General features: G+C 38.2%; 1 protein-coding gene across 2 annotated transcripts in view; it reads right to left on the reverse strand.

Moving 5' to 3' along the window:
• The window catches only part of LOC145980354 (dipeptidase 1-like), a 150,317-nt gene that overhangs the window by 26,097 nt on the left and 96,290 nt on the right, over nt 1–27,930 (reverse strand). For both annotated transcript variants that reach the window (XM_083113406.1, XM_083113407.1), the window contains exons 7-8: nt 11,045–11,221; nt 4,813–4,897 (exon numbers count right to left, since the gene is read on the reverse strand). In XM_083113406.1, the coding sequence (XP_082969532.1) occupies nt 4,813–4,897; nt 11,045–11,221 (262 nt within the window). The remainder of the gene's footprint in view (nt 1–4,812; nt 4,898–11,044; nt 11,222–27,930) is intronic.

The following is a 27,930-nucleotide window of genomic DNA, read 5'->3' on the forward strand; positions in this document are numbered from 1 at the left end:
ATATGACCTACAGAATGTCCTAAAAAATGGAAAAAAATGACGTAAAAATGCAAAAAAATGACCATTAAATTTGAGTTTCAGGTTAAAAATTGAAATGAAGAGGAAATGAAACAAAATGTAATTTTGCTTTTCTAAAAAAAGGCACGAAATGATACCAAATGCACATTCAATTAAAATATGCAACGAGGATTTCCAATAGAAACAACCGAATAATTTTAAAACAATTTAATGAAAAAGTCGTATACGCTGAATCAAGAATATTACCAAAATGAAAGAAGTGACAAAATATGACGAAATAATACACCGAATATTGCGAAAAATGACTGAAAGATGCCGAAAATCGGAGAAAATGACCTAAAACCTGAAAATTGGCAAAAAAAAATACAAAAAAATACACTTTAAAGTTACCGTTTTTGGGTTCTGGACGAAGTGTAATTTTGTGTGTATCTAATGGGCATCGTGTCCGAGATGTCAGAAAAATGATGACATTTGATCAACTTCCGCTCCCTACTCATCTCCATCTTTGCAAATTAGCCAACAGTGGCACAAAAAGCGAAGTAAAATAAAACAAATCAAATCAATATTGATCAATATTTTGAGCAAATTTTAAATATTGCAATTTTCAAGTATTGGTATCGGTAAAAGTATCGGCGTGGGTATCGGTTCAAAGTGGTATCGGCTCAGGCCTAGATATAATGTTAGTGTTCGATTCATTCTGTTATGCAATAGTGAAATGAATTATTTCTCTCTCTCTCTGTTTCCCCACTCTCTCGCCCTATCCCCGATGCTGCGGCTGCGTTTCTGCTCTCGGAAGAGCAAAACGACATTGCATTACCAGGGTGGATAGCCATTGCATGCCTGCGCCCTCTATGAACGCGAACATTGTCCGCATTTCAGAAATTCCCGCGTGTACGGTGCGAGACGCGGACGCGACAGAGCGCGAGATGGTTTTTGCTCCAAGTTCAGCCGTTCCTCTGTTTCCCCTCCCGGAAAAAGTCGGCTCTGGCTCCTTGTCCGACGACCGCAATCCGAGGAGACTTTCGCCCCGTTTTGATGTCTGTACACCCGGCGTTTCGGCATGACCGATCAAGGTCTCCGGGCATCGAGGACGCCGATAAATCCTCGTCGATGCAGCCTCCGGGTGAAGCAAAGAGATGTTTTTGCCCGGAACAAGGAGATGAATACGCAAACCGCATCGCCGCGGGTCTCCTGCCAACCGTTCAATAGGAAAAACTATTCCTCTAATGAGAAGGTTCTCTGAATACGCGCCAATGGTCAAGATATGGCGAACGAATCCGAAAAGGCAATTAAAGCCCTTCCAAATACCCGAAAACATCTCCTGTATTGGTTCAAATGCCTCGCATTGCCATTCATAAAACTTTGTGCGATTATATTTACTACATCTTACATGACGCACATAAAGAAACAAAGACGTATAAATAAAATTATATTTACATCTTAAATGACACACACAACGAAACAAAGGCGTAAATAAAATTATATTTACATCCTAGATAACGCACATAACGAAACAAAAGCATAAATAAAATTATATTTACATCTTAAATGACACACACAACGAAACAAAGGCGTAAATAAAATTATATTTACATCCTAGATAACGCACATAACGAAACAAAAGCATAAATAAAATTATATTTACATCTTAAATGACACACACAACGAAACAAAGGCGTAAATAAAATTATATTTACATCATAGATAACGCACATAACGAAACAAAAGCATAAATAAAATTATATTTACATCTTAAATGACACACATAACGAAACAAAAGCATAAATAAAATTATATTTACATCTTAAATGACACACATAACAAAACAAAGGCGTAAATAAAATTATATATACATCCTACATGACGCACATAACGAGACAAAGACGAAAATGATATTATATTTACATCTTACATAACACACATAACGAAACAAAGGCGTAAATAAAATTATATTTACGTCCTAACTGACACACATAACGAAACAATGGCGCAATTGAAATTATGTTTACATCTTACATGACGGACATAACGAAACAAAAGCGTAAATAAAATTATATTTACATCCTTTTATTTTTATATTTCGTCTGCCCCACCCGCGACACAAAATTGTTCGCTTTTAGCTACAAATCTTGGAAAGTATTCTAAGGGTTAGTTATGTCCAATGAACAGTTTTAAGTTTCATATTTCATTGCACAGAAACTGTACTAAAAATGTTGCTTAACTGTCAAGAGTAATATAAAATATAATATATATACATATATTACTAGTTAGCAGTTATCAAAATGGACGATATTTAAATTCATTCATTATTTCGACTTCCTAATTATAAAGAACACTGAATCAGTGCAGGGATGCCCACAGGGGGGATTCATGACACGCCAGCATCATGGGAACATTTTGGGGGACAACATTTTGTAGTTTAGATACCAATTCTAGATACCTTAACACAAAAAAAGGGATCGTTTCGTTTGATTGACTCGCCGTGTTTCTTCTTCATGTAGTCTTATAATTTCAAGTGCAATGAAAGGTTTCGAATGTTAAGAGACTGTCGATTGTTGGCATCTCGTGGTAAACAATGTTTGTTGTTTTATTTGTCGTAGTTCCGAGTCAGCTCGGAACTTCGAACATGCGGACTTCAGATTTAGTATTGAATGATTTAAGGCACGATTTGTTTTGCTTGTATGTGTTCCTGTGATACGAATGACTGGATAATTTTAAAATACTGTCAATTATCGTTGTCTAACGCTTATGTATTTCGAAAATTTAATATTTTTTAAAAATGAAAACAAATTATCGACATTCAAACAAAAATCAATTACTGTGTGTTTATCCAAACTATATTTGTGTGTGTGGAGGGGGTGGGTGGGTTATGATGAACAATTCTTTTGGGTGGGATTTTGATGAACGACTTTGGGGGGAATGCGCACACGGCCTTGGGGAGAATGGGCACCACTGAATCAGTGCTTATTATTATGAAAAAGCGAGAAAAAATACATTCTACGTTAAATAAAAGTAAATGAAAGAAGCCAGTGAACATGTTTAACACATTACTTAGGTATTGTCCGATTGCTTTGCCAAGTTATTACAGATTTCAAGGCGGGACTTTTCTGTTTCCAGATGGTATCCTCCTTGGGCCACTCCCCGAATTCATCCTATACATGACGCACACACTATCAAACTAATGCACACATAGTTATATTTACTGCATCCTACAAGACGCACAAACAAAGAAACTAATACATAAACGCAAAATTTTGTATTTTCATCTTGATCTGATTGTCTGTCTATGGCAGTTAAACAATCTCAACAAACAACATAAGTTTAACCTTCGATATCTCAGAACTACATAAAGCTAAAAGCATACAATTTGGAGCATAGGCGCCGACTTTGGGGACAAGGCACTTTCTGCCCACCAAAATTCACGTGGAGCAACAGATTTAATATGTATTTCCACATATAAAATATTGTTTATGCCAACCCTAACCCCCCAAAAATTTATCTTAAATTGGCGCCTCTGATTTGATGTGTATAGCGTGGACATAATTCTAGAAAAGTTTCTCGATTGGCAAGTTTGTATATTCATGTCAACAATGAAACAATTTGAGATTTGTTGATTACTCTGAAATTATAGCACGCACAAAGATCAAATTCAAAGGGAAATAGGCACTGGTACAGTGAGAAAGTTATTGTCCGACTGTCTGTCAAACAGATCAAACATAGACAACAATAGTGTGTGTATATATACGTGGGTTGGAAATTTTAAAGTGGCAACACTACTATATATACGCCATGAAACGGAACCGTTGCTTCTCGCTTATACCACACGTTAGTATGATACCTAGCCTACCTCCCAATAAATGGACTCTTCCTTCCAACACTTGGCGCATGCTCAGTGACGAGAGAAATAGAGTATCGGAGTTGGCGGTCTAAAGTTGTGTAGTCACAACAATGTTTTCGATGCAGGAACAGCGGAGTTGGATAAATATTGAATGTGTCCGCGGCCCTACAGCACGACAAGTGTCATCAAGGTCTTCGCGAGGCGTGCGAGGAATCTGCGTTGCGAAAGAAGAGGCGATACTTTCTACTGAGTCCACCCATCAGTTTGCAGGACAATGCTCGGGCGCATGTGGAGCAATCTGTGATCGATTTTTAGCTTGGTGGGACTGGCAGGTGTTCTACTTCCTGGACGTAAGCCGCTGTGACTATGATTTGATCCCTAAGATGAAGGGCATTCGCTTCCGAACTATTGCAGAGATTTTTCAGGCAATAGACCGCTCTACTCGAACCATCAACAGAACAGGAGCTGCTACAGAAATATTACGATTTCCACATCGCTGGCAACGGGTGTACCCAATGCTGCTGACTACATCGAAGGGCTGTAAAAGTTTCACAGAGGTATATCTTTTGTGTCATTTGTAAAAAAATAGTTGCCACTATTAAATTTCTAACCCACGTATATATAATGGAGCCAAGTCATACGTCATACTCAAATCAGAAACGATCCTGCTTCACTAGTCTCTCTCATTCAAACCTGTGTGTACCCTCGCCAGGAATCTAACCGGGTTCATTTAGTTAACAAAGCAACAATTTTATCAATTTGGCGATCAGGAAATCTCTCTAAGCTTCAAGATTCACTAATGCTGAGTTGGACTACAAGTATAAGTTACGGATTTCTGCTCAAAATGCACTTTACTGAGGTCAATACTTTTAAAGAAATTAAACAAGAAAGTTCTACACAAGTTATTTTAAGATAACTGTTTTTCACATACGAAAGAGTAAGTTCTGTGTACTCACCTATAACGTCACTTGTTGAGGCAGTTTCGCTGCAGGTGACGAAGTACGTGTAGAAAGCTATCATCACGACTCCACCGTTCTTCGCCTGTTAAGAAGAAAAAAACGATTTGATATTGTATTTTACATACTGACTAAAGCCAGTCTCATACGGTGGTTAAGTAGGCCCTCACTTCCCGACTACCATAAGATTTTTTACGTCTTCAGTTCGCGAAGGCAGCAAAAGGGGTCTCACGCGATCCATAAAATCGCATCTTTAAAAATGGCGACTGCACAAACACGATATACCACTTCGCAAGTTTCTATGCTAATAACTGCTGAACATTTAGGAAAATAATATTTTCTCTTAAAAGAACAAGAGAATAACATTGGCACTGTTGAAAAATGCAGCACTTGTAACCCGTGGCAGTGAATGTGAGTATATAACATATGTTATTTCAAGTTGATATACCACTTTACGGACACTCTAGCATAAAGTTGCATTACACGTATATTACGATAGAAGTTGCATATTCTAATGAAACCCTTCTCGTGCGGTTTTGAAATATATCCCCCCCCCCCCTACAAACTAGTCAAATAATACGTAAACTTCACAACATTCAAGGTGCAAATTGTGGAGTTTACATTAAGTTACCACATTCATTGACACTTCTTTGCTCCTAAAATACTTATATTTACTTTGAAGCCCATGAAGAACTAATTACAATTCATAATGTATATATCACTAGCAGATTTATTTACTGTGGTGTTACACACAGCAGTACTGTATGTGCATACATACGTAGCCTATGTGGTTGTTCAGTGTTTACTTTAAAATAGTATTGGTGTTTGTTGTGAAAGTAAAATAACAGTATCACAGTAGGAAATTTACACATACGAACTATTTATTTAAAACAATAATAATTAGTAGACTCTCCACTCAACAAATAAAATATTCGCCCCAATCATTTATACTATAGATGTATTGGTCGAATCTTTTTCTTCTTTAAGCTGCCTTGATTAAACAGTCGAACATCTATTGTCTCTCTTCTTCTTCTACTTCCTACTTCAGCTGGCCAGTGTGCTCCTCAATTCTGATTGGTAGTTCTATGGTATTAACGATGGATTTAGAGACTGTTTCTAATTCTGTCGGGAAATGAATAAGATAAAGCTCTCAAACGATCGTTAAGTAAGGAAGCTGAAAGTCGATGGCGAAGTGAGGACGTACCTAACTGCCGTGTGAGACTGGCTTAAGAGTGAGAAATACATTCACGTTTAGGGATTGCAATAAAACGCTCACAAAACAAACTCAATTCATGAAGGCACACAGAACTCAATAGAATAGAATAGAATAGAATGGTCTTTATTTAAGCAGGCGTGTTTCGGCCTTGTGGGCCGTTCTTGCAACCAACCCTTGTCAAAAATACAATAAATGAATAAAAACATAGAAAGAAAACACACTGATCATGATAATACAATAAAAATAATATAAAGATTATACAATAATAAAATGATACATTGAATTGAAAAGTATAAAATATAAGTAATAAGTCTTCAGTAGTTCATTGTGTGTGGCGGTGGTGGGGGTTAAGTATGCATTGTGTGATGTGTAAGTGCAGATGCAATTGTTTACATATGAAGGTTAATGTTGGGACAATAGTAAGTTCTTTAGTTGTTTCTTAAAACTTTGATGGCAAATAATGTTAGTCAATGGTGTCAACATACACAAATATGCTGGATCAAATAACACAACTGTGGAATATCAATACACAATTCTAGTTGTGTTGGAGAGTAGTATGTGTAAATTCATAAAATTGAGAGAAATCGAATTGAAAAAGAACGCAAATGTTTGGTCAAATATGTAAATGCCAGACTTTCACATTATTTTATTCAATAAACTTGGTTTATAACAACAAAACATACGATGATTTACAATTAGCTGCGGGCGTACAACCACTACTTGAAATCAGGGTTTTCTAGCTGTTCTTGCACGCTCCAGGGTGGGGGACTCGAATGAATACGAGCGAGCAATGGTCCCATGCGGGACTATCGGATTAAAAATTATACATACTCGAGTCTGGTCTCCAATTAAAAAGTAACCAGTAGACCTACATTAAAACGAGTTACATCAAAATTTACCTTATTCAATTCTGCGTTAATCTATGATAGCCAATTTTTTTTCGAGTACGGTTTCTACTTTTTATCGTCGTGAGAACAAAAGAATCACAACGCCCGCAGGCAGATTCCGCTACTCAACGGACATCGCTGCGTGACGTGTTTCCACGTTCCACGTACAGCTTTACTCCGCTGAATAAAAATCTGTATAAAATCGGTTTCGCAATGCGAATTGACAATGATGATGCTTTTTAGAAACAGATGCAAAGAGCTTCAAAACAAGAGTAATGCTGTGTTTGTAGGACTACCCAATATCAATAAAAAGTTGCTTGGCAAAATTGGAAATAACTGTTTTTTGAGAAATTTTGAAACCCTGAAAATTAATAAGTGTGTTTAAAACGTTTCTGCCTGCACCCTGCTAAAATTTCATAACGATCGGCCAACCCGTTTTTGATTTACATAATTTCAAAGGAAGCGATTGTTTGCAAAACTAAATAAAAAGTCCCTTTTTTGTTCTCTTGACGATAAATAAAGGGATACTCAATAGATTAACGAAGAATTGATTAAGCTAAATTTTGATGTAACTCATTTTAATGTATTTACTTGTTACCTTTTAATTGGAGACCTAAATCGAGTATTTATCAAAGAATAGAAATAAATCATTATTGAGCTAATAAAGTTTATATCCAGCAAGCCAGAGTACTACCGACTGGGAAGCTTGGAATAAAACTAACGAAGTTTTGGTGTCTTAGCGACTTGGAAACGCTGAAATTATTTGTCGTACAGAATACAGGATGACTCATAATTCCATTCCGGATTTCGATCGTTTATTAGTACAAGAACTATAACATGTACAACAAAAAAGGTGCATATCAGTACATAAAGAATCTCTTCAAGTTTGGTACGTACCTTACGCAATTATTGTCTTGCCTGTACACTATAAAAATAAATATGGAAATGAGTCGCCACCAATGGGGATAACCAGGCCCGTACCCAGGATTTTATTTAGGGGGGAGCCAAGCCCGAAACCTTGGTTATATACAATATATATAATTGTCATGAAATATATGTCAATTATTAAATAATTAATTAATTTATTTATTTATATTTATAAACATATATAAACAAATTAATTTGCTACAATTTTAAACTATCAAATGAATTCCTTTAACGACTGGTTCAAAACGTAAAGAAATTAGAAGATAAGTGAAATGTTTTTAATAAGTGTTAGATATTATTTAATTATTGCTTTTTTAATAAAAATGATAATTACTTTTTCATACTTTCATTGTGTTATGTTTTTATAATGGAGTAAATCTATTAATGGTCTCTCGAAAGGAAATATTTCCTTATCAGAGTTGTAGCTAGAGATTTCAGCGCCCAGGACGAGAATGATTATCGCACTCCCTTACCTAGACATTGTAGAAATTTTATGTACTTACTCTTTTCCGTTGAATCCGATGAAAATTAAACTTAGCATTCAAGAAATGAGGTTAATAAAAGGACAGTCTGTTAGGAATCCCACACCTCTTCATTGAAGCAGTGTGTGTTATTGTTCACATCTGCAAAATCGATTGCAAATTAAAGATAACTATAGTGCGTCTGAACCTTAAAAGTCAGTATGGGTTAAATGGAGCGCGGCGTTGACAGATCAATAAACGGAGGCGCATCGAGTCGCTCTTAATCGCTAATGATTGCGACAAATTTACTTCCTTAATATCGTACAGGAAATCTTCAAAATCTATGTATTTGATACATTTTGGGGAAAACGATAGTTGCCTCAAGATTTGCATGTAAAAGTTTATATTTCGACGTAACTATTTAGTACTATTTTACATTTGCATTATATGTGTAACTATTATGCGTTCTTTACCTCGAAGTTTACCAATACTGCGTCTTTTTCCAGCTTCTCTATCCATCATTAAACAAAGTATGTAACTTACATGCAATCCACAATTATCACACAGCACACTACACTTCCTACGAAACGGGGCACCTGCCTGCAAATGAATTATAACCTCGGCGGCGCGCAATGAATTTGATACGCGAGACAGCCCGCGTAAACAAACTACGATTCTGCAATAATTAACGGTGCTGTGGAGTAACAATGCATTCTAAAAATAGCTTCAAACAATGGTCAACACTTTTCACGCTTGGTCTGCACGTTTATCGCGACAAACCGAAAAGTTTCTCGCTAACCAGCTTTTTCATGTTACGGTCTGATGATTTATACAAAATATCGAATGTGTATATAGTATATATATATAAAACTCTCTTCGTAAGCAAATTAATTCACTCAAGCGAAGAATATCATATATCCAAACACCATAGATCCCATAGAAAAAAAACTGGCGAAGTTGATAAAGCGGTTTGGTATTGAAGGCTTTTGAAGTATTTACTAGAAAAAAATTAAGCGTTTTGCAAAATTCCATAATTATGGAAATTTCAGATCACATGAATTTATGACAGGTTATATAATGCCGTCAGTATATAGAGCATTAAAAACTCTACAGGGTAATGATTTCACTGTTTGAAATTTATGACTTTTACGTTTTGTAAATTTTGTAACATCTGGCAACGCAGCGGTAGTAGAGAAGGACAGAGCTATTGGGAAAAATCATGTATTAGAGAGAGAGAGAGAGGGAAGTACTCCATTTACTTCAATACTTTATTTTAAGGTTGAGACAGTGTATAGGTGGAGGGACAAAAAATGAGGAACTTTAAGAAGACATTAGTTTCCTACTAAATTAATATTTAAGTGCTCTGTTTTATTCCCGACGAAAGGAAGTGCGAAATGGAGGAGAATTAACAGGTCGGTCTAATTTCTACGTTCCAGGGGCCTAGGGTGACAATGACAACCAACCACCTTCGCAGCTACGGCTTCATTTCTAACTAGTCCAATTTGATATAATTTTAAAATCTTATCTATGACTGTACCTAGGTAGAAGTAAGTTTTTACCCTATGCAATTACCAGCCCTAAAAAAAGAGAGAGAATAAAAGATGCATGCAACATTCACACAAAGGCAGACATCATTCTTTGTTATTCCTTCTTTGTATGTGTTTATTATGTTATTCTTAGATATTTGAAGTCCAAACTAATTGCTTTGTTGTTATAATACAAACTCTTAGGCTCGGAAAATTTTAATGCGGGAAAATTTTAATAGAACAAGATCGTTGGTGGGAAGGTGAGAGATCTCCCTTCCGCCATGGGAATTCGTAACCTGAATGTGACCACCAACGCTATGGAATTATCCTTATAATGAAGAACATGTCTGAATGTGAATTAACCACGAAAGAGGACATTTTCTAATCAAGACTGCAGTTCGAAAAATGTCAAAACAGGGAGTAAGTAACTGTCCCGACCGAATTTGAACACTTGGTAGCTTCGCATAAATGGATATAAAACTAAAATTACTAAATATAGTAGACTGCAGACTTCTGGAGTCTGCCTCTCTCCAGAGAAAACCCATTCATTTACGTAAGAAAATCTAAAATTCTTGCATAATCCTTAAAATTTCTCCATGTTATTTTTGTAGGTTTGCATCAAATATTTCATAGCTCGAGGGGGAGGGCATGCCCCCCTTGCCCCCCGCTGGGTACGGGCCTGGGGATAACAACACCCAACAGGAGACTCCTTTTGGTGTTAATACGGAATTGGAGCTATTTGGCTCCATCTTTGGTGTCTTGTTACACCGTTTGCTGTCAAAACACACAAACTATGGAGACCCTTAACACTTCATTGGGTGTTACGTGCCAGATATTACGGTGTTACACCAAATTTTGGTGGTAACTAAATTGCATATTTTTTCATAGTGTAGCTGTTTCTGTTCGATATTTCGTACGAAATCTTCGTTGTATTGTCACAACTGACCCACATTTAGCGACTTCTAAGACGAAGAACGCTTTACGTTCACCAATACACACCATGTTTGCTGCCATCTGGAGGCCACATCTACAATTACGTGATGGGCCCTATTACGAGTGCAAATTTGGAGAGCTTCTTTATGAACTGATATGCACCTTTTTGCTGCATTCGTTATACATAGTTCTTGAACTAAAAACGTTCCAAATTATAAATCAGCCTGTAGTAGCAATATAAAATATTTATTTATTTTATATATTTTATTTTATATCACTCACCACCATTTTGAGCACGTCGTCAGGTACGTTTCTGGAACTATTGCAGAGCGCATGCGCAGAAGAGTGGGAAAATATCACCGGCGCCTTCGTCACTTCTAAGGCATCCACCATGGTTCTAACGGAGACATGAGACAGGTCAACCATCATGCCCAGGCGATTCATCTCTTGCACAACAATCTGAAAAGATATCACTTTCTTTATTATTTTTTCTATTTACTATTTTATATAAGAGCAATTAAACTGATCAAATTACTTAAATACAGGATTTAACATGTCCTGTTATTTTTCCAAAACACTCAAGAAATTAACTAATTAAATACAATATTATTTACATGATTCTGTCAATTGGAATTTATTTTCATGCAATTTTTCTTCTTTTCTACTTGTAATTGTCTTGAACAAAAATACACAGGGAGCGGCGTAGCAACATATCGCGAGGGCCTGGGCGAGATTAAAAGATAGAAAATCTTCAGGGATACGTCATTAATTTATCATATTAAAATAATAATAATAAATTACTGACGAAAATGATATTTAATATTTCCAGTCACCCTAAAAATGTATTTCTCTTATTTCCGGGAGCTGAAATATGAAGCTGTACGACAGGTCCGTTCCCAGTGTAGGGACTATGCATGCCATGTCTCCCCTCGATCTATGAATTGATTGTTTTATTGATTTGGTGTTTTAAGTCCACTTTATGCACAGTAAGGCTAATCTGGACTGGTCCTACAGTTTAAAGTGGGATCCAAACCACTATGTGCCTCCACCGGGTATCGAACCCGGGACCCCTTGGCGCTACCACTGCGCCATCGGGGAGGCCCTCGAACTATGAAATATTAATGTTTGGTAATTTTAGTTTTATAACCATTGATGCAACTCTACAAGACATCCGGATTTAGTCGGGACAGTCCATTCCTTCTAATCTCTGTCCCAATATTTTTCAAATTCCAGTCGTTTTGCGAAAATGTTTCGTTTCATTTTTTTGGTTAACATACATTTATACATGTTCTTCATTTTAATAAACATTGCTAATATGTATAGTTTAATTTATAAATACTTATATTCATGGACGTCCGTAGGATTTTTTCCAGGGAGGGGCAAGGAAGGTATTTTTTCCAGGGGAGCAAACAAGGCACATTTTCCACAAAAATAGTGTTGTTACCTAAAAATTGCTTAAATTTGAATTTATGGTGTTCATGCAATAATTAACACATATTATTGTGGCTAAAATGAAATTATATGTGTGAAATACATAATTTTTGGTTGACTAACATTTTCCAGGGGGGGCCATGCCCCCCACCCTTGCCCCTCCTTCCGGACGCCCATGCTTATATTAGGTCCTAACCATAGAATTATCATGCCTGTTCAATGGCTTGAAATTGTTTATAAACAATAAGCGCCAAGCTCTATCCCATGTGACAACCTTTGTCTTCAAGCGACTGTGTTGCTGATTGTTGGGTCCACGTAAGAGATTATTATCAGTGAGTTGAATATTTCCATTACTTTGGACCATAACATTGCAACTCTACAATCGTACAGCCAAAGGCAAAGATAATAGTAAGCAAATTGTTCATCGCTACTTTCATTCTGTTTTTACTCTACATCTTGTGTTGTTCTAAGGGATGGAATTCTGTTGATGCGAAGCAGATGTTGACTTTTGCTTAGTAGCATTTTTGGTACCAGTTTTATAGATCGCAGACACATTTAAATCGGATATTTTGTGTTTCGTATGGTTCGTACTTACCAATTGTGTATTGCGGAACGTAGTTCAAGATGCCATTATGTTTCTTACACTAAAACAAACACTTTTTCTACTAAATAACGCATTTTCTAAGTGCTACGGAACGCGCGTAACGGTGCGATATCGCTTACTTTGCGAATGATATAGCTTCTTTTGTTTTCGGATATCAGTGTTTCGAACCTTCTTTACCGAAAAATATCTACTATCATATTCGTCACGCTTGAAAATTGTACATTTTGCACGGGTAGCTGACGGATAGCCCCACGAACCATTCCGATAAGGTTAGGTTAGGTTTGGTTAGATTAGGCAACCATAGTTTTTATTTCAAATCATTATCATCATACTGTGGAAAACACTGAATGAAAATAGTAATGGACGTATTACTTTTGCCGTTCGGTGTACACTTAGCTCTAGTTGCAATACTACCATAACATCGATGGTAACATCTAATACTCCAACAGCATTTCACCGACCACCGTGACGGAGTGGTTAGCACAGCTCACTACGACGTCATGGTCCCGGGTTCGAATCCCGGCCTGGATATGGGTATTCTTTTGAGAGCGTTCTCTATCAGTTTCATCATATCATCACTCATCGATGCGGTTATCGTGAATTTTTGCGTAAACGTTTCACATGAGAAATACGACGATATTTTTTTTTCGGGGCCCCTTAGGCTTAGGGCCCGCCTGTCCGTATGTTACGCCCCTGATTTGACGTATTCATTCAAATTATGACGTTTCACTAGAATTTAAAACTAGATAAAAAGAGAATATTTTAATTTTATTGCCCACTTGAAATATTTTTTCCTTCTTTTTTATCTCATTTCTATTTATTACATTTTTGTATCGACCCTATGGGACGTGATGCCCCTTCAGGCGCGAGGCCCAGGGCGGTCGCCCACTTCGCCCACCCCTTGCTACGCCACTGTACACAGGAGTGTGACCGTACAATACTTACAACTTTCACAGTGTGCAGAGGACATCAAGGCAACAAGGCTACTGCTGAAAATGGAATTTTGTATTTGCCACTGATATCTACGTATTTATACTGCCGAATAATATTATAAAAGCGAAAATGCGCAATAGAAACAATATTATGCGAGGAGACACTGGATATTATTGGGGGTGTCGTTAATTAGAATGATTTCAAATGACACGTGAACTTCTCTCCCCAGACAGCAGTACGATCCCGATGACATTTATTACAATCATGCAGTCATGAATTTCTCCTGACTATAATAGGTTCAAAATACGTTCAGCATTGGATTTCTTGTGAAATTCTAGCCTGATTTGATGTCACATCACCCCCTTTCCACATAAAAAAAATTGAGTTTAATTCAATATGGCGGACGTCCGCTTGGAATACACAAACATGGTTCCCTCTAGGCCTAACCTGTTTCTATCGTCGCAATTCGTACCCAGCCTAACTCCTTTACATTTTATAGGGGTGTTAAGGGACTTTTGAATCACCCTGTAGATCAAGCCCAGATTAACCTATGTATGCAGAAAGTGAACTTAAAATATAATTAAAACTACAAAAAAAATGTGTTTCTTGTTACGCAACTGGATTCTAAAATCAACTGGTGATGTATGAAGAAATACATAACTATCCATTGAGAAGAGTTCCCTTTCCCATTGCACACACCTACTTCTTGATCCCGAAATTTGTCATTTCTGTGAGGCACACCCTCTATACCCTGTCCCAGCTAACTGTGGAGCAGGCGAACGAATTCAAGTCTCTGCGCAAGTAGTAACGTGAGACGGCTTCACCGATGAACACGTGAGAGGGCCAGAATTGCGTGGAGGGGAGGAAAGCGGTTACCAGCCATCGAGCAGCGTGTACTGCTCCGCTCTGGCAACTAGATTTCCCTCGCTTCTCTGACGCTATGGGCGGCCTTGCTCCAAAGTTAACTGGGACAGGGTATAGTCTTAATTGTAACCTTCAAGATACTAAAAACAGTTATGTTGTCATTAAAAGGAAGCTTGTAATTCTCTGTCACTGACAATGATTCTTTCTGGCGCACTTTCTCAGATGATTCCGGGGTGTAAGGGGTGACCTTCCACGTAGGCGCCCAAAAGTCAACCTCACTTCCACGCAGTACACCCTGGACTGCATTTTGCAGACGAACGAGGCTCTGGCGACTGGCACTATGGCCAGTATAATTTTCTGTGTCTTGTCCTGTTTCTTGTCCTTATGTGTGCTGAGTGCCCGTTTACAGCCTCAGCTTTTAACAGAAGTCTGAATATTTTAAGAATTTTAGTTATGCAGCGTTAGAGTTGTTATTAGTAATGGTAAGGGGCTGGTCGCCGTATAATGTGACGGGTGCAAAATAGCCTTAGTGCTGACGCACCCAAAATTTTAAATTTAAATTCAAATTCAAATTCAAATCAGATGATTCCGTGCTCGTAGCGAACGTGCTCTCAGCGAACACCGGAAGGGAAGGATTTGCAGGTGTGTGTACCTGTCTTGTTTGTCCTTGAAAGTGGTCAAGATGCAAGTGTTGCCAGTGATACCTTATAATCATTTTGTGTTTGAAATTAGCTAAATGAAGTATCCTCAACAATTTAGGTTAACTACATGAAAGTTTTTGTTAGCTATATATTTTTAATTCTATTTCACTCATCTTGCTGGTTTCACAGTCGACTGAAGAAGGGTCTTACTTATCGCACAACACTTGAGCAACCTTGTGTTCTGACGTCACGGGGGAAAGATTTTTAATTTTAGGCTAAATGCCTACGTTGTTAGGTTAGGTTAGCTATGTTTTGTTCTCTTAGCCTAAATAATAATTTTTCATTGTATTTATGCTAATGGAACCTAACCTAACAGGCCTAACCTAACTTCGTAGGCATTCCTCGTCTGACGTCAGAACACAAGGTAGCAAAACTGTTGTGCGACAAGGAAGACCCGAGTGGGCGTATGACTGGCAACACTTGCATGGTGACTAGCTTCAAGTACAAATAAGACAGGACAAGTTTGCGTGTTCGCTAACAGCACGCACCTGCAAATCGTTCCGTAACTGCGTTCGCTGAGAGCACGTGTTCGATACGAGCACGTTCGCTAACAGCACGGCACCCCTCAGATAATATACATAACAAATAAAGCTTGGTGCTCCCTGAGAGCGGAGAAAAGCGGAAACAGAGCGCAACATAAGCGTTTCCAGCGTCTCAGTGGACAATAACCTTTGAGATAACCTGCAGATTTCTTGCACGGAAATTCCCGCTTCGATTCCGCACGTTTCCCATTAGTGGGCGTTACACCATTTGATTTCAGTAGAAGCAGGCAACATAAGTTCTGTTGCTTTCTGAAGCCACATTTCTCCGCGTCTCAATGGGTCTTAAGATTAAAGCTTTAAACAAACAGTACTACAGAATTCCGGGTGACACCATTAAGTAGTTGGATTTTTAATAAAATCACAGGTTTATTGTAGGTTCGATTCTCACAACCGGCAAAAATATATTGTTTACCTGTGACGTGATATTTCCTCAAACATAACGTTATTATCAATTCATGCTGAAAAGCGATTACATGCACAAAATATGGAAGTATCGCCTGACATTCGATTTCCGGCGTGGCCCCCTTCCGGGTGATTGAGAAACATTGCTCATGGCAATTACACAAGCAATTCACACAAAGCAAACATTCTTACTTCCACCGCAGAAGTCCAAATATCCAGCGCAATGGAAAACTGCTGAACAATTTCGCCTAGAATTTCAATCAGTTAATGTACACTGTAAGCTGGGCAGCGAAATTATTTTATGAACTGTCATGTCAACGCGCCGCCAGCGATCCACGTGTGGGCTATTTCTGGTTCATGCTTGCACCAACCACGCTCTGAGAAGCAGTGTTGCCACCTATGTTTAGAGAAAATGAGTCAGACCTGACAAGAAATTGATCGCTATGAAGGATCTCAGCTTGGAGACTGTTTAGTATCGAGACAGGTTTTGACTGCACATCACTTCCGTTACTCAGGGCCGGGATATTCGCATCACAAATTGGCCTAGAGAGTTTGCGGGTTTATGACTCTGCTTGGGGATTGCTGTTTCCTTTCTTTACGAGCCGGCCCTCGTGGAGGAGTGGTTAGCATATCGCGCTACGACGCCAGGGGTCCCGGGTTTGAATCCCGGCCTGGGCATGGATGTTTGTGAGTGTCCATTCATCAATTTCATCATATCATCACTCATCCCCATCTTCGTAAATTAGTCAAAAGTGGCACAAAAAACGAAGTAAAATAAAGCAATTCAATCAATCAATCAACCTTTCTTTACGACTCTCATCTAACTTCTATGAAATTACTACTTTGGAACTTCTGTCGCTTTTTCTATCTCTTGGTATAATGGCGACGATGAGGATAACAAATATACCGCAGTTTAGTAAAGGCGGAGAGAGGGGGGTTCTGCACTGCCAGTGCTTCATTCAATCATGAAACTGAACCCTGGGGCGGCCTCTGGTTAATTTCTTGCGTCTTTTGGTGATTAGTCCCAAAACAAATAAAGTTACAGATTTTATAGTACATAAATAGAAAGCTACTTGGAGTATTTCGTGGCTTTAGAAGGTATGGTTCGATTCCCGGACTGGGCGTGGGTATCCCTTCATCCATTTCATATGATCAGCATCAATCCTCATCGATACAAGCAGCCAAACGTTGCATAAAACGACGCAAAATGAAAAATTACGCAAAGGGAGTGTGCGTAAAAATAACTAAATCTGGTTATAAAAGGGATGAGTTGGCAACGGCGGGTGCGAACAGTAAGAACAGGCCGTGAAAAAGTAAAGCTTGCCAATGGGGGCTAAGAACAACATGGAGACAGGGGATTTTATGAAATATAAAGCGCTGCCGGATTTCTAAGTTTCTTCGGGATTGTTCGCATGACGTCATAAACGACGGTCGAATGATCGGCGAACATGAACGAAGTAAATTGAAAGCGGGGGGCAAGTTTATGCCCCATTTTCTTAAGGCGATAGCAATATCCTTGCAGCCATAAAGAGACTCTTTTCATGGGGAGAGCAAAGGAACACGTGGGAGTGAAATAAACAACACAGGGCCAGTAGGGAGGAAATTTCTTCTTTGGAAAAGCTCCGAGAATGCCAGCGCGTTGTAATTTCCCCACGCGAAGCAACAGAGAAGGGATTTCGAAAGGTGCACTTTGTTGATTTAATTTCTCTTTCTTGAGAGAAACGACTGGTTATTAACATTTATGGGTCATATTGTTCTCGCGCCGAGTTCTAATCCGACACCTCAAACGTCTATTATTTGATGCAAATAATAACTTTCTCCGATATTTTCTTCTTTCAACAGAATTTCTGTTGGATTACGTGGCAATTGTATTTCTGTAGATGAAATGACGATTAATTAAGTTTACCAGACGTCCTGATAAAGTTGGGCCAGTCCCTTTCCTTTTATACCTGTCCTAACTTTTTTCTCTAACTCTAACCGAATGAAGCACCAGTAACTTATAACCCAGCCAAGGCCTGTTGCTGTTTAATATTCATAAATTGTTTGTATGTACTTAGAATAAATTTGCAAATCATTATAATAAATTCATATGTATTTGCATATTTGTAACTTTTATGAACATATAATTATTTATTTTATGAATATTCAACAGCAACAGGCCTTGGCTGGGATATAAGCTACTAATGGACACTCACAAATATCCATGTCCAGGCCAGGATTCGAACCCGGGACCCCTGGCCTCGTAGCGCGATGTACTAACCACTCCGCCCCACGGGGCCGGCGAAAGTTTTCATTGATGAGTGCGTCAGTCAGATATGTATTATGATGCTTTCGAAAATAAAATATCAAAAGCTTATGCTCAAACATTGTTAATGAATAGATTGGTTGATTAAATTAAAATTGTTGGGTGCGTCGGCACATAATGGCCATTTTGCACCCTTCAATGTATGCGGCGAAATATCCTTTTATCTAAAATTCTTACTTAAAATGTTTAAAAAAGGGTGTAAAAAGCCTGTTCAGAAAACTTAAAAGTGCATGGTTGTAAATGGACTCGCACAAGAGAAACACAACACATTAGAAAGTAGGAATGAACCCTAAAAGCTTCCTCACAGGCAGACAAAACATTTGATAAAACACTTATGTCATCTGCCAACAGGGATGATAAACAGCTCGGGAGATTGAAAGTCTGCCGGAGGAAAGCATCAAGAAGAATATGCCGAACACTTTAAACCACATTACAAACAAAACACATCGGAGGGTCCAGCCCTTGCAGCAAATGCCAATGGTTTAGACGGCTGTGTCCAATACGCAGTCGAGTAAGAAGAACGTATTCTCGGCAAGAGGGACGGAAAGAGGAACACCATGCAGCTGTGATGGGCTTAATAGCGTCAAGCTTGTTCACCGTTACCGCATCCCACTCTTCCTGCCAAGTGCTAAGAAGGCAACAACGAAACACATTCCGAAGGTCGCTAGCTGGCAGCAGGTGGACGAGAACGTCGTCATCTGCATCAGCAGACTTGGCGGCAGCATCGGGACTCAGCAAAAGTGGATATCAGCACTGGCAGATGAGGACAGGAGCAGTTGGAAGATGCAGTTGGGAGAGGCGGTATAATTGGAGAAACGCCAGGCAGATCACTATCAGCATCAAGTGACGACACAATCTCGTATGCATGAACACCAAAAGGTCTAGGGTGGAGCCGTATCTTGCCAGCCTACTATCGTCTAATCTGCATAGTTACACAGGATTATACACATAATTCGATGACACGCATGTTGGAGCCTCTTTTGCAACTAAAGAAAATTCTCTGCCAGGGCTCGAACACGCATCCTTTTGAACGTGAAGCCGTAACACTGTGTTGATGCATATTATTTGTTTTCGTTTGACCTTCCAAAGCATTTGATGCGTAAAGCAGAGAGAGTTAACATAGTGAAGGACAATTTGCTTGGTAATATTCATGCATGCTACTGTACATGTTTTAGCCATAATGTAACAACGTGAACCTCGGATGCTTCCCTTATCAGCACAACAATACCACAACTCATGTTTCACGATTAGTGGTTAGACTAACCTGTAGATATCAACCTTGCAACCAGATTTGCAAATATTTGACATGTAGGATAAGAAACGAAATCCGATATTAACACTTCCTTTTGAATATGAGGTTTTCAACAATTTTTCGTATCGTTGGTTCACTTACCGTTGGCCTACTGGATGCGTTTCTCGCTTCAATTTACAGCACGTAAGTAGTAGTTAGTCATTTTTCACGAAATTTGTGTGTTCCTTGCAACACTGCCGTGCGCTGTTTCACCGCAGGAAATGACGTCACAGAAGCGATCAAATGTTGTGTCGGGTTGCCAGTATACAGGCGGCAGAACGTGCTTTTTTGAACGACTGTAGCGCCGAAACGAAGCACCAACGATAAAAATGTTAATGTTTTAAACACGTTGCTGTGGTCTGTGGGCGCAATTAAAATGACACCTTGTATGTATATAAATATGTTATACTCCTATGTTATTATGTATAGGATTTTTGAATTCGTTGACTCTTTTCCGACAATAGTGATATTTTGAACTATACATTCTTTTAAACAAGGCATTCCTTAATCGGCTCATAAGATCACCATGGTTTCCAAATACAGACTTCATTGATGTGTTCAAAACTAAGTTAAAGATTGAAAATATACAGGGTGATTGGTAATTCGACCTATTCCTGGAATGGGGTAATACTAGAGCACATTTGCAACAAATTTGACCCTATGCACCGGGGTCAATCAATAGGTTTCGAGTTATTGCAGTTTGTAGATTTTCGTGAAATATTCCGACTTGCGACCAAAAAAACTAATATTGTGAAAAAACTACTACATCCTGGTCACTTAATCGACATTTTGCTTACAGCTGACGAATGAGTGACTACTGGGGAAAAAATTCATGCCCCTAATTCCCATACTCACAGAAAGAAACAGTCATTGGTACACCCGTCATGAAGAAATTTGGAAATTATCGTTTAAATCGAAGAGGATTACTCAAAAAATTGGTAACACACTTAGCGTAAAAATTACGGAAAAAACTTCCTCGTTTCATAAGCTCTCCAAAAATATACAAATATTGTCAACTGGCACACGGGTTGCGGGAAAAATCTGAATTAAAAGCGGAGAAGGCGTGTTGTAGACCTCTTTGTAAAGTGAAAAGAAGTTGTCGGTTGTGAGAAATAAAGGGACGAAAATGAGTGAAATAATAATGTTATTTACCATTCTCATGATTCCAGGTTGTCAGAATTAACTGTTACAAAAACTAAAAATCCTGTTAAAATTGCCTCCCCCGGTTACGTACGCAAGCACGCAGCCTGCGGCGTACTTCAGACACAGTCACTCGCGTTGACACTCTCTCTTATGTCTCAACTCTCTCTCTCTCTCTCTCTCTCTCTCTCTCAACTCTTCTTGGGAATCCACTGGTGTACAGTAGACTGACTCTTACATGTGACCCCAAATGTAAAAGTCGCATGCTATTGAGGAGGGATATCCTGTCAGAAGGATGGATTTGTGTCGATATTTACTACATACCGACACTGAAGACCCAGTAGTCACTCATTCGTCGGCTGTTAGCAGGGTGTAGTAATTTTTTCACATTATTAGTTTTTTGGTCGCAAGTCGGAATATTTCACGAAAATCTACAAACTGCAATAACTCGAAACCCATTGATTTTCGACCCCCGGTGCATAGGGTCAAATTTGTTGCAAATGTGCTATCCCTTTCCAGGAATAGGTCTAATTACCAATCACCCTGTATACTGTATCTCCAAATTAAAAACGAGAAATTTAAGGTAATGTTTATACTATGTGTGTGTGTGTGTGGGTGTGTGTGTGTGTGTGTGTGTGTGTGTGTGTGAACATGTATTATATATAATTTAGAGAGTAATGCGAAGCTGGTTTCTTGTACTTAGAGGAGCAGTTGATTTAACATAGTATAGATGGAATTAATACTCTTCAATTATGCACTTGGGCTTTGATCCAACAACTGATAAATAAATTATGTTTTGCGTAAAGTTACCTGCTTGTTAAGAATTACCCAACTCGGAATAATGGAGAATTAGTTCATTTGATAAATTACAGCGAACTCTTGCTCTGAATGCAACTTTTCATTTGTACAAATAGCAAGGGAAATAACTAGGGAGCAAAGGAATAAATGTTTTCTTTCTCAAAGTTATAGTAGCTAAATATTCATTAGAATCTGCACTGACCAAGCTATACTTGAGGACAATCTGTCTTGGCAGTGACGTAGGCACAGATTGACAGACTTCCCTCTGAAAATGCATGTATTAATTCGAGCATGTGCGATTCCAGATTCGTGGACACAGTTGCTGTTGGTTCTTCAGTGAAAGCGCACAAAGCCTATACGATAACAGAGGGCGAGTAATTGCATTTGTACATTAAACATGGTTGGTTTCATTGCAAATACAAGCCTACATATACAGAGTTGCTACGAATGAAGGGAGCTCCTTTTGATCAATTACGTTTAACAATGAGAACATATTTATAACATTGGCAACTTTTTATTTTCTGAAGATAGTAAAGTCACAATGACAATTGTATCTGTTTTCTAGATAATTATCAATTAGAGCTCCCTCCATCTCGTAAATCAATGCAAGCTTGAAGAAGTAATTAGCTTTTCTTCTATCTGTGCGTGGCTTAGCATTTTTTAAGGTCTGGAACACTTGTTGATTCTTGAGATAATGTCACTTTTAAGTGCTAGAGGTCCATATTTATCCAGTATTCATGCTGAACTTCAGCCACACGTTATTGATAATGGAAAATACACGTAGACATTTAGCACGCTGCTCAATACTTAGGCGACTTGCTGTCATTCTAAACAACGTCTACTTCTTCCACTATGGAAGAAAGGTAACGTGTGGATGTACGTGTAGCTGTACATACGTGTAAAGAAATATAAAAAGGTAAAATCAATACTAGCTCGATTAATACAAAAGTTACAGAGTGACAAAAGGTGCCCCCTTAATTTGTAGCCACTATGTATAAAGGCATATTTGGCATGATCATATAAAATATGTTCATGAGAAAGTACGATAATTCCTTTTCGAAAAAGATACTGACCCCAGGGAATGTTCAATTTCCTCTTACGTTTCACAGTAGACCACGATATGATCTACCTTGAATTCGTGGTTTGTCCACAACTAAAGTTTGTTGCAGGGATGGCCCTAGATGGGAGCAGGGCCTGGGGCGTACACTATACGCGGGGACTATAACAAAAATCTTTCAGAGGTTTTTTTTGTCATTTAGTCTAAAGTATAGGTGCCCTACATAATAAGAATATTATTACAATTAATAAACAAATAATTTATATATTTCCTATTATTGCCTGAGAGCAAAAAGCACAAAGCGTAGAAGGTCAAATCCAATAATCATTTGAGGTTAATTAGTTTTGAATTTCTGTCGTGCCACTGGTGCGACGTTCATTACATTTAATTACAAAACTGGGGAAATTCAACATGAAACTATCATTTTACCTATTAAAGTCGCAATTTTCAATAACACCGATTAACATCCAGTATCACAATTCTCTCTTGTTTACTTGACACTGCAGTGAAATAACATTGTTTCATGTAAAATAATATTTCCACTTCATGATTTGAAGACTAAAATTGGTAAACGCTGTAGTGCCACAATAATTCAAACACCGTTTTTCACGTTCAACTGTGAAATGTGCGTGCTTTATAATGTGGTAAACGTGAAAAGGGGCTGATAGCCCTCTAAGTAGTTCAAAAGGCGTGTAAAGAGGTCTCTAGTGTGCACGTTCTTACGAGCTGATGTGCTGAAGGATGCGATTTCCCAACACTTTCGCTTTTGGCACTTACAACGTTTACCACTTTTAGTCCTCACTTCATTCAATAACTAAACAATTTGAATTTTGTTAATCAACGTCGCTTTTCCGCCACTTTTGCCTAATCGCGACGATGAGAATGAGTTATGAAATGATGAAATTGATGAAGGGACACTCATGAAAAACACGCATGACCATGTCGGGATTCGAAACCGGGAACTAGTGTTGCCCACGGAACGAGACGGGACAGGCTTTTAAAAATTCGAGACGAGACGAGATTGATCATGTGTCCCGACACAAACGAATATTTTCGAGACGAGACAGCATTTCACAGCATTTCCACGAGACGAGACAGGCCAAAGTCTCTTCTCGTGGGCAACACTACCGGGAACCGTATCATCTTTGCGCGCAGTGCTAACCATTCCGCCACGAAGGTCGGCTTATAGTTAAACAAATGAAGATCATCTTCCTTCACATTAACTTGGTTGATGTAAAACATGAGTTACACAAAAAGTAACGCTAAACACACACCTGCGTCCTGGGGACCCATTTCCAGTTACTGTCTTCATAGTATAATCCACACGACCATAACAACTCCACTGGCTCGAAGAGAACAAGGGGCTAGGAGCAGGGTGGATAAAAATAATATTCTTTTAAAAAAAATCATTTTGATGATTTTTTTAAAACTTTAAACCGATTTTTAAATTTATTTTTAAAGAAGCACACTTAATATTGCTTGTCTGGTTTTTGGCACGATTTCTTTTTATATACGTAGAAAGGCTTTTTCTGGTAATTGACCCTGTATAAAGAAATAAAAAATATATAAATATACATTTTTCTGTTTCTGATACAGTATATATGAACCTACTATGAAAATGTTTGTTGAGTGTGTTAATCAAACTATAATAATTTCAATTACTCTTCTTCCAGTGAGTTCTGGATGTTCTATAGAACTGTAAATTAAATTATTTTTTTAGCCTTTGGAGCTGAATTTCAGCTTTGAAATGATATTTTGCAAAATATCAGCTTCCTTGTTTATTTATAGTTTATTGATAATTACAGTATTTGCGGATTAACATGATTAGTATTTTGTATATTATTCTACACATTTTTGCCTATAAAAACAATTGAATTTTAAATGGAGAACAATTTAAGTGTGTTTACAGTTTACATATTACGTTTCCTTTGTATGAGCTTCACCCCATCAGTACATATATTTTGTTTCCTTTCTTAGAGCCTAATAAACACGATTCATTGATTAGTAGATCAATGTACAATCACCGAAAGTGATTTTGATATGTACAAAATCCTTATGTACATTATTCTATAAAATGTTTCTTTAAAGTTATATAAATCAGTGATTACTTGTGAGAAAGGAAGTGAGTGAATGGAGGGGAATACGCGTCTGCAGCAACCAACCATTTGCAGCGGCGAACACTGCTTCGCTGCACCCACTTGCCTTCTCCCCTTCTCTACCGTTACGCGCTGAACTGCTCCACAGTTGCACCCTGAATTCTCGTTGCCGATTTTCAAGATTACCTGCAGGTAGTTTCTTGTCTCGGCGGGCGAGCATGTTGATTTCTAGATTCGCAATTTCACCTCCAAATATTGTCTGTTAAAGATCAACCTATTTACCTAATCATAACTTATTACGATTAGCCTTAGGAGGCAGAAAAGCGGTTTTAAGTAATCAAACGAAAAATCTCACGGCAAGTAGTATTGGCGTTAATATTGTGCTTAATGTGATTTTGATGTGACAATCGTATCAACATCCTTAGAAAAGACAGTTTCTCAATTGTATTTCTACGTGAAAACTAGTACTGGAATTTTACAATTAAAATCTGAAGAAGAAAATTGTATCATGTGAGGATAAAGGATGGGAAACAATGCAAATACACAATGATATATTTTTCTTATATCCTGCGTTGTTGAATGCTCGGAATTTTTTTTCCCAACATTTCAAAATTCAATATTTTTATAAACTCCTTCCAAGGCCTGCATACTGATAGAGGAAGGTAAAAAAACAGCCTCGAGGCAAAACATCTTAAAAAATATCCTGTTACGCTGAGATGAATTGGATTTTTAAATCTGAAGCCTCACGTTTCAGGGAGTCCAATGTAGGAAATGTATGGACTAAGTGGGTTTCCATATCTCTATTGTCCAATATCTTCAGATTGCAGATGATCTATAAAGAAGCCTCGTACATTCAAATGCTGTTTATAAGCAGCTAGTTATGAAATCAATACAGGGTTTTTAAAAGTAAGCTCTTCAATTATATGATTATACAGTGCGTTCCAGCAGTATCCCGTATCCAAGGTTGTTAAAGGTCCACGAACACATGGGTTATATTGGGTTTCGTTACAGGACTGAAACCTTTCTTTTCGCACAATTTAGATTCGGTACAAGTTGCGTATTGTTTCATTGAAAAAAGGTTCTTGGACCGTATTAAATTGAGACGGAAAAAAGGTTCCTGGACCGAATTTAAAATAATCCGAAAAGAATAGTTCCTGGACCGAATTCAAATTCAGACTGAAGAAAGGTTCCTGAACCGTATTTAAATTAATCCGGAAAAAGGTTCCTGGACAGTATTGAAATTGATCCGAAAAAAATGTTGTTGGACCGAATTTTAATTCTGCCAGAAAAAAGGTTCATGGACCGTATTGAAATTGAACCGGAAAATGGTTCCTGAACCGAATTGAAATATTTTACAGACAAAAAGGTTATTTACGGTCCAGAACCCATTTACGCATGCCTACCTCTCCCCAATTCTCCTGGAATTGAATTTATTTTTAATTGCTAGACCTTTAATAACCCCTCCCGTACCAGTACTTGCATGTGTCATGTTGAAAATTCGCTGGTATTCTTTAATTTTAAATTTTACTTTCGCTTTATATTCACAGGGCAATTAATAGTGAACTAACGTCCGGTGTTTAATATTATTTGCATTAAGTATGCTGACGTGTACTGAATCGCCATACTTTATTTTTTAATGTTTTATATTGTTGTTGTCATGGCAACTTATCCTTGTTGATTCGTTCGCTCGTAAGTAAGTTATAATGCTCCCCTGTGCTTAGCACCACGCCATGAAGGCGTATAGAGGGTGTGGGGGTAACGACCCACACTTTCTTGATCCGGTAGTGAGTGGGGGTGATGTGATCAGCATCACGCCCCTGACCGCCTTTATCCCTCAGGGTTTCCCCCAGGTACCCATGTCATTCGACGCTGGGTGGTCGCCGGGGCCGCTTCAAACGTTAGACAAGTTCCCGGATTTGAACCGGCCGGGGGTGGAACCCGGGACCTTGAGAATGGTAGTCAGACGCGTTACCAACTGAGCCACTGCGGCCAAAGTTATAATGTAAATATGTTATTATAAATAAATATGTTACACATATTCAAGGATCATATGTGTACAATGAATATATTATCTAAGGGTACGACAACTTCTTGGACGCTCTGTATAACATTTTTATGAATTTATGTGTCCAAGTTTCACGGAAAGAAATAATAGGTGCTCCCTGTGACTTCCTAGGTTAACACGATACAGTAATTAGTAAATCCAAAGTACTTTATTTCCTATACAACTGTAAAATATGTATGTAATTATGTCCTAAAAATTGGAAAATATGTCATGAAAAATTAAAAATATGTCAGAAAAATGCAGAAATATTCCCAGTAAAGCCAAAAATATGCATAACAGTACTTTCGAATATCTCATAATTCGGGATGTCAGGGAAGATCGTGTAGGGTGCGGGTGGGGTATTAAATGAAGTCAGAATGTTTTTAACAGAAGAATGTAGTGGGGAAATAATGAAAATATCTCCAGGTTCACTGAAATTATCCTTAATATAATTTACTATTATGTCAGATATACCTCGACAGCCCTAGAACGACCTAGGCAGATATACACATTTTTGGAAACTAAAGCATAATTGCCAACTCACTTTTTTCACAATTTACTTTCCGTGCCCGCACAACAATGAGAAAGAACATTTTTCCTCAATAATGTTTGCATGACTATCAATTGTCGGCGTAATAAAAAAAGGGGAGAGGTATTATTTTTCTGTACTATAGGTGTTTTCTACTGTTACGGCGGGCACTCTATATGCTGGCAAGGGAATTGGGGAGCGGGGACTACGCAGCAGACCAACCAGGCGGTGGCGTCGAGAGTTAAAATGTCGAGGGGAGGAACTACTGCGTGAACTTCGTTCTACAGGTCACTGCGTTTCTTATCGCGCTGGATTGGTTGCTTCCCAGTTCACTTGGCGGCTTCTTCTTCCATTAGCATCACAACCCTTTGTGGGTTTTAGCTTTCTCAGACAAATCATTCCAATCTTTCCTCTTCTTTGCCATTTCTTTC

Source organism: Lepisma saccharinum, chromosome 27, assembly GCF_977018435.1.
Source record: "Lepisma saccharinum chromosome 27, izLepSacc3.1, whole genome shotgun sequence".
Lineage (NCBI taxonomy): Eukaryota > Metazoa > Arthropoda > Insecta > Zygentoma > Lepismatidae > Lepisma > Lepisma saccharinum.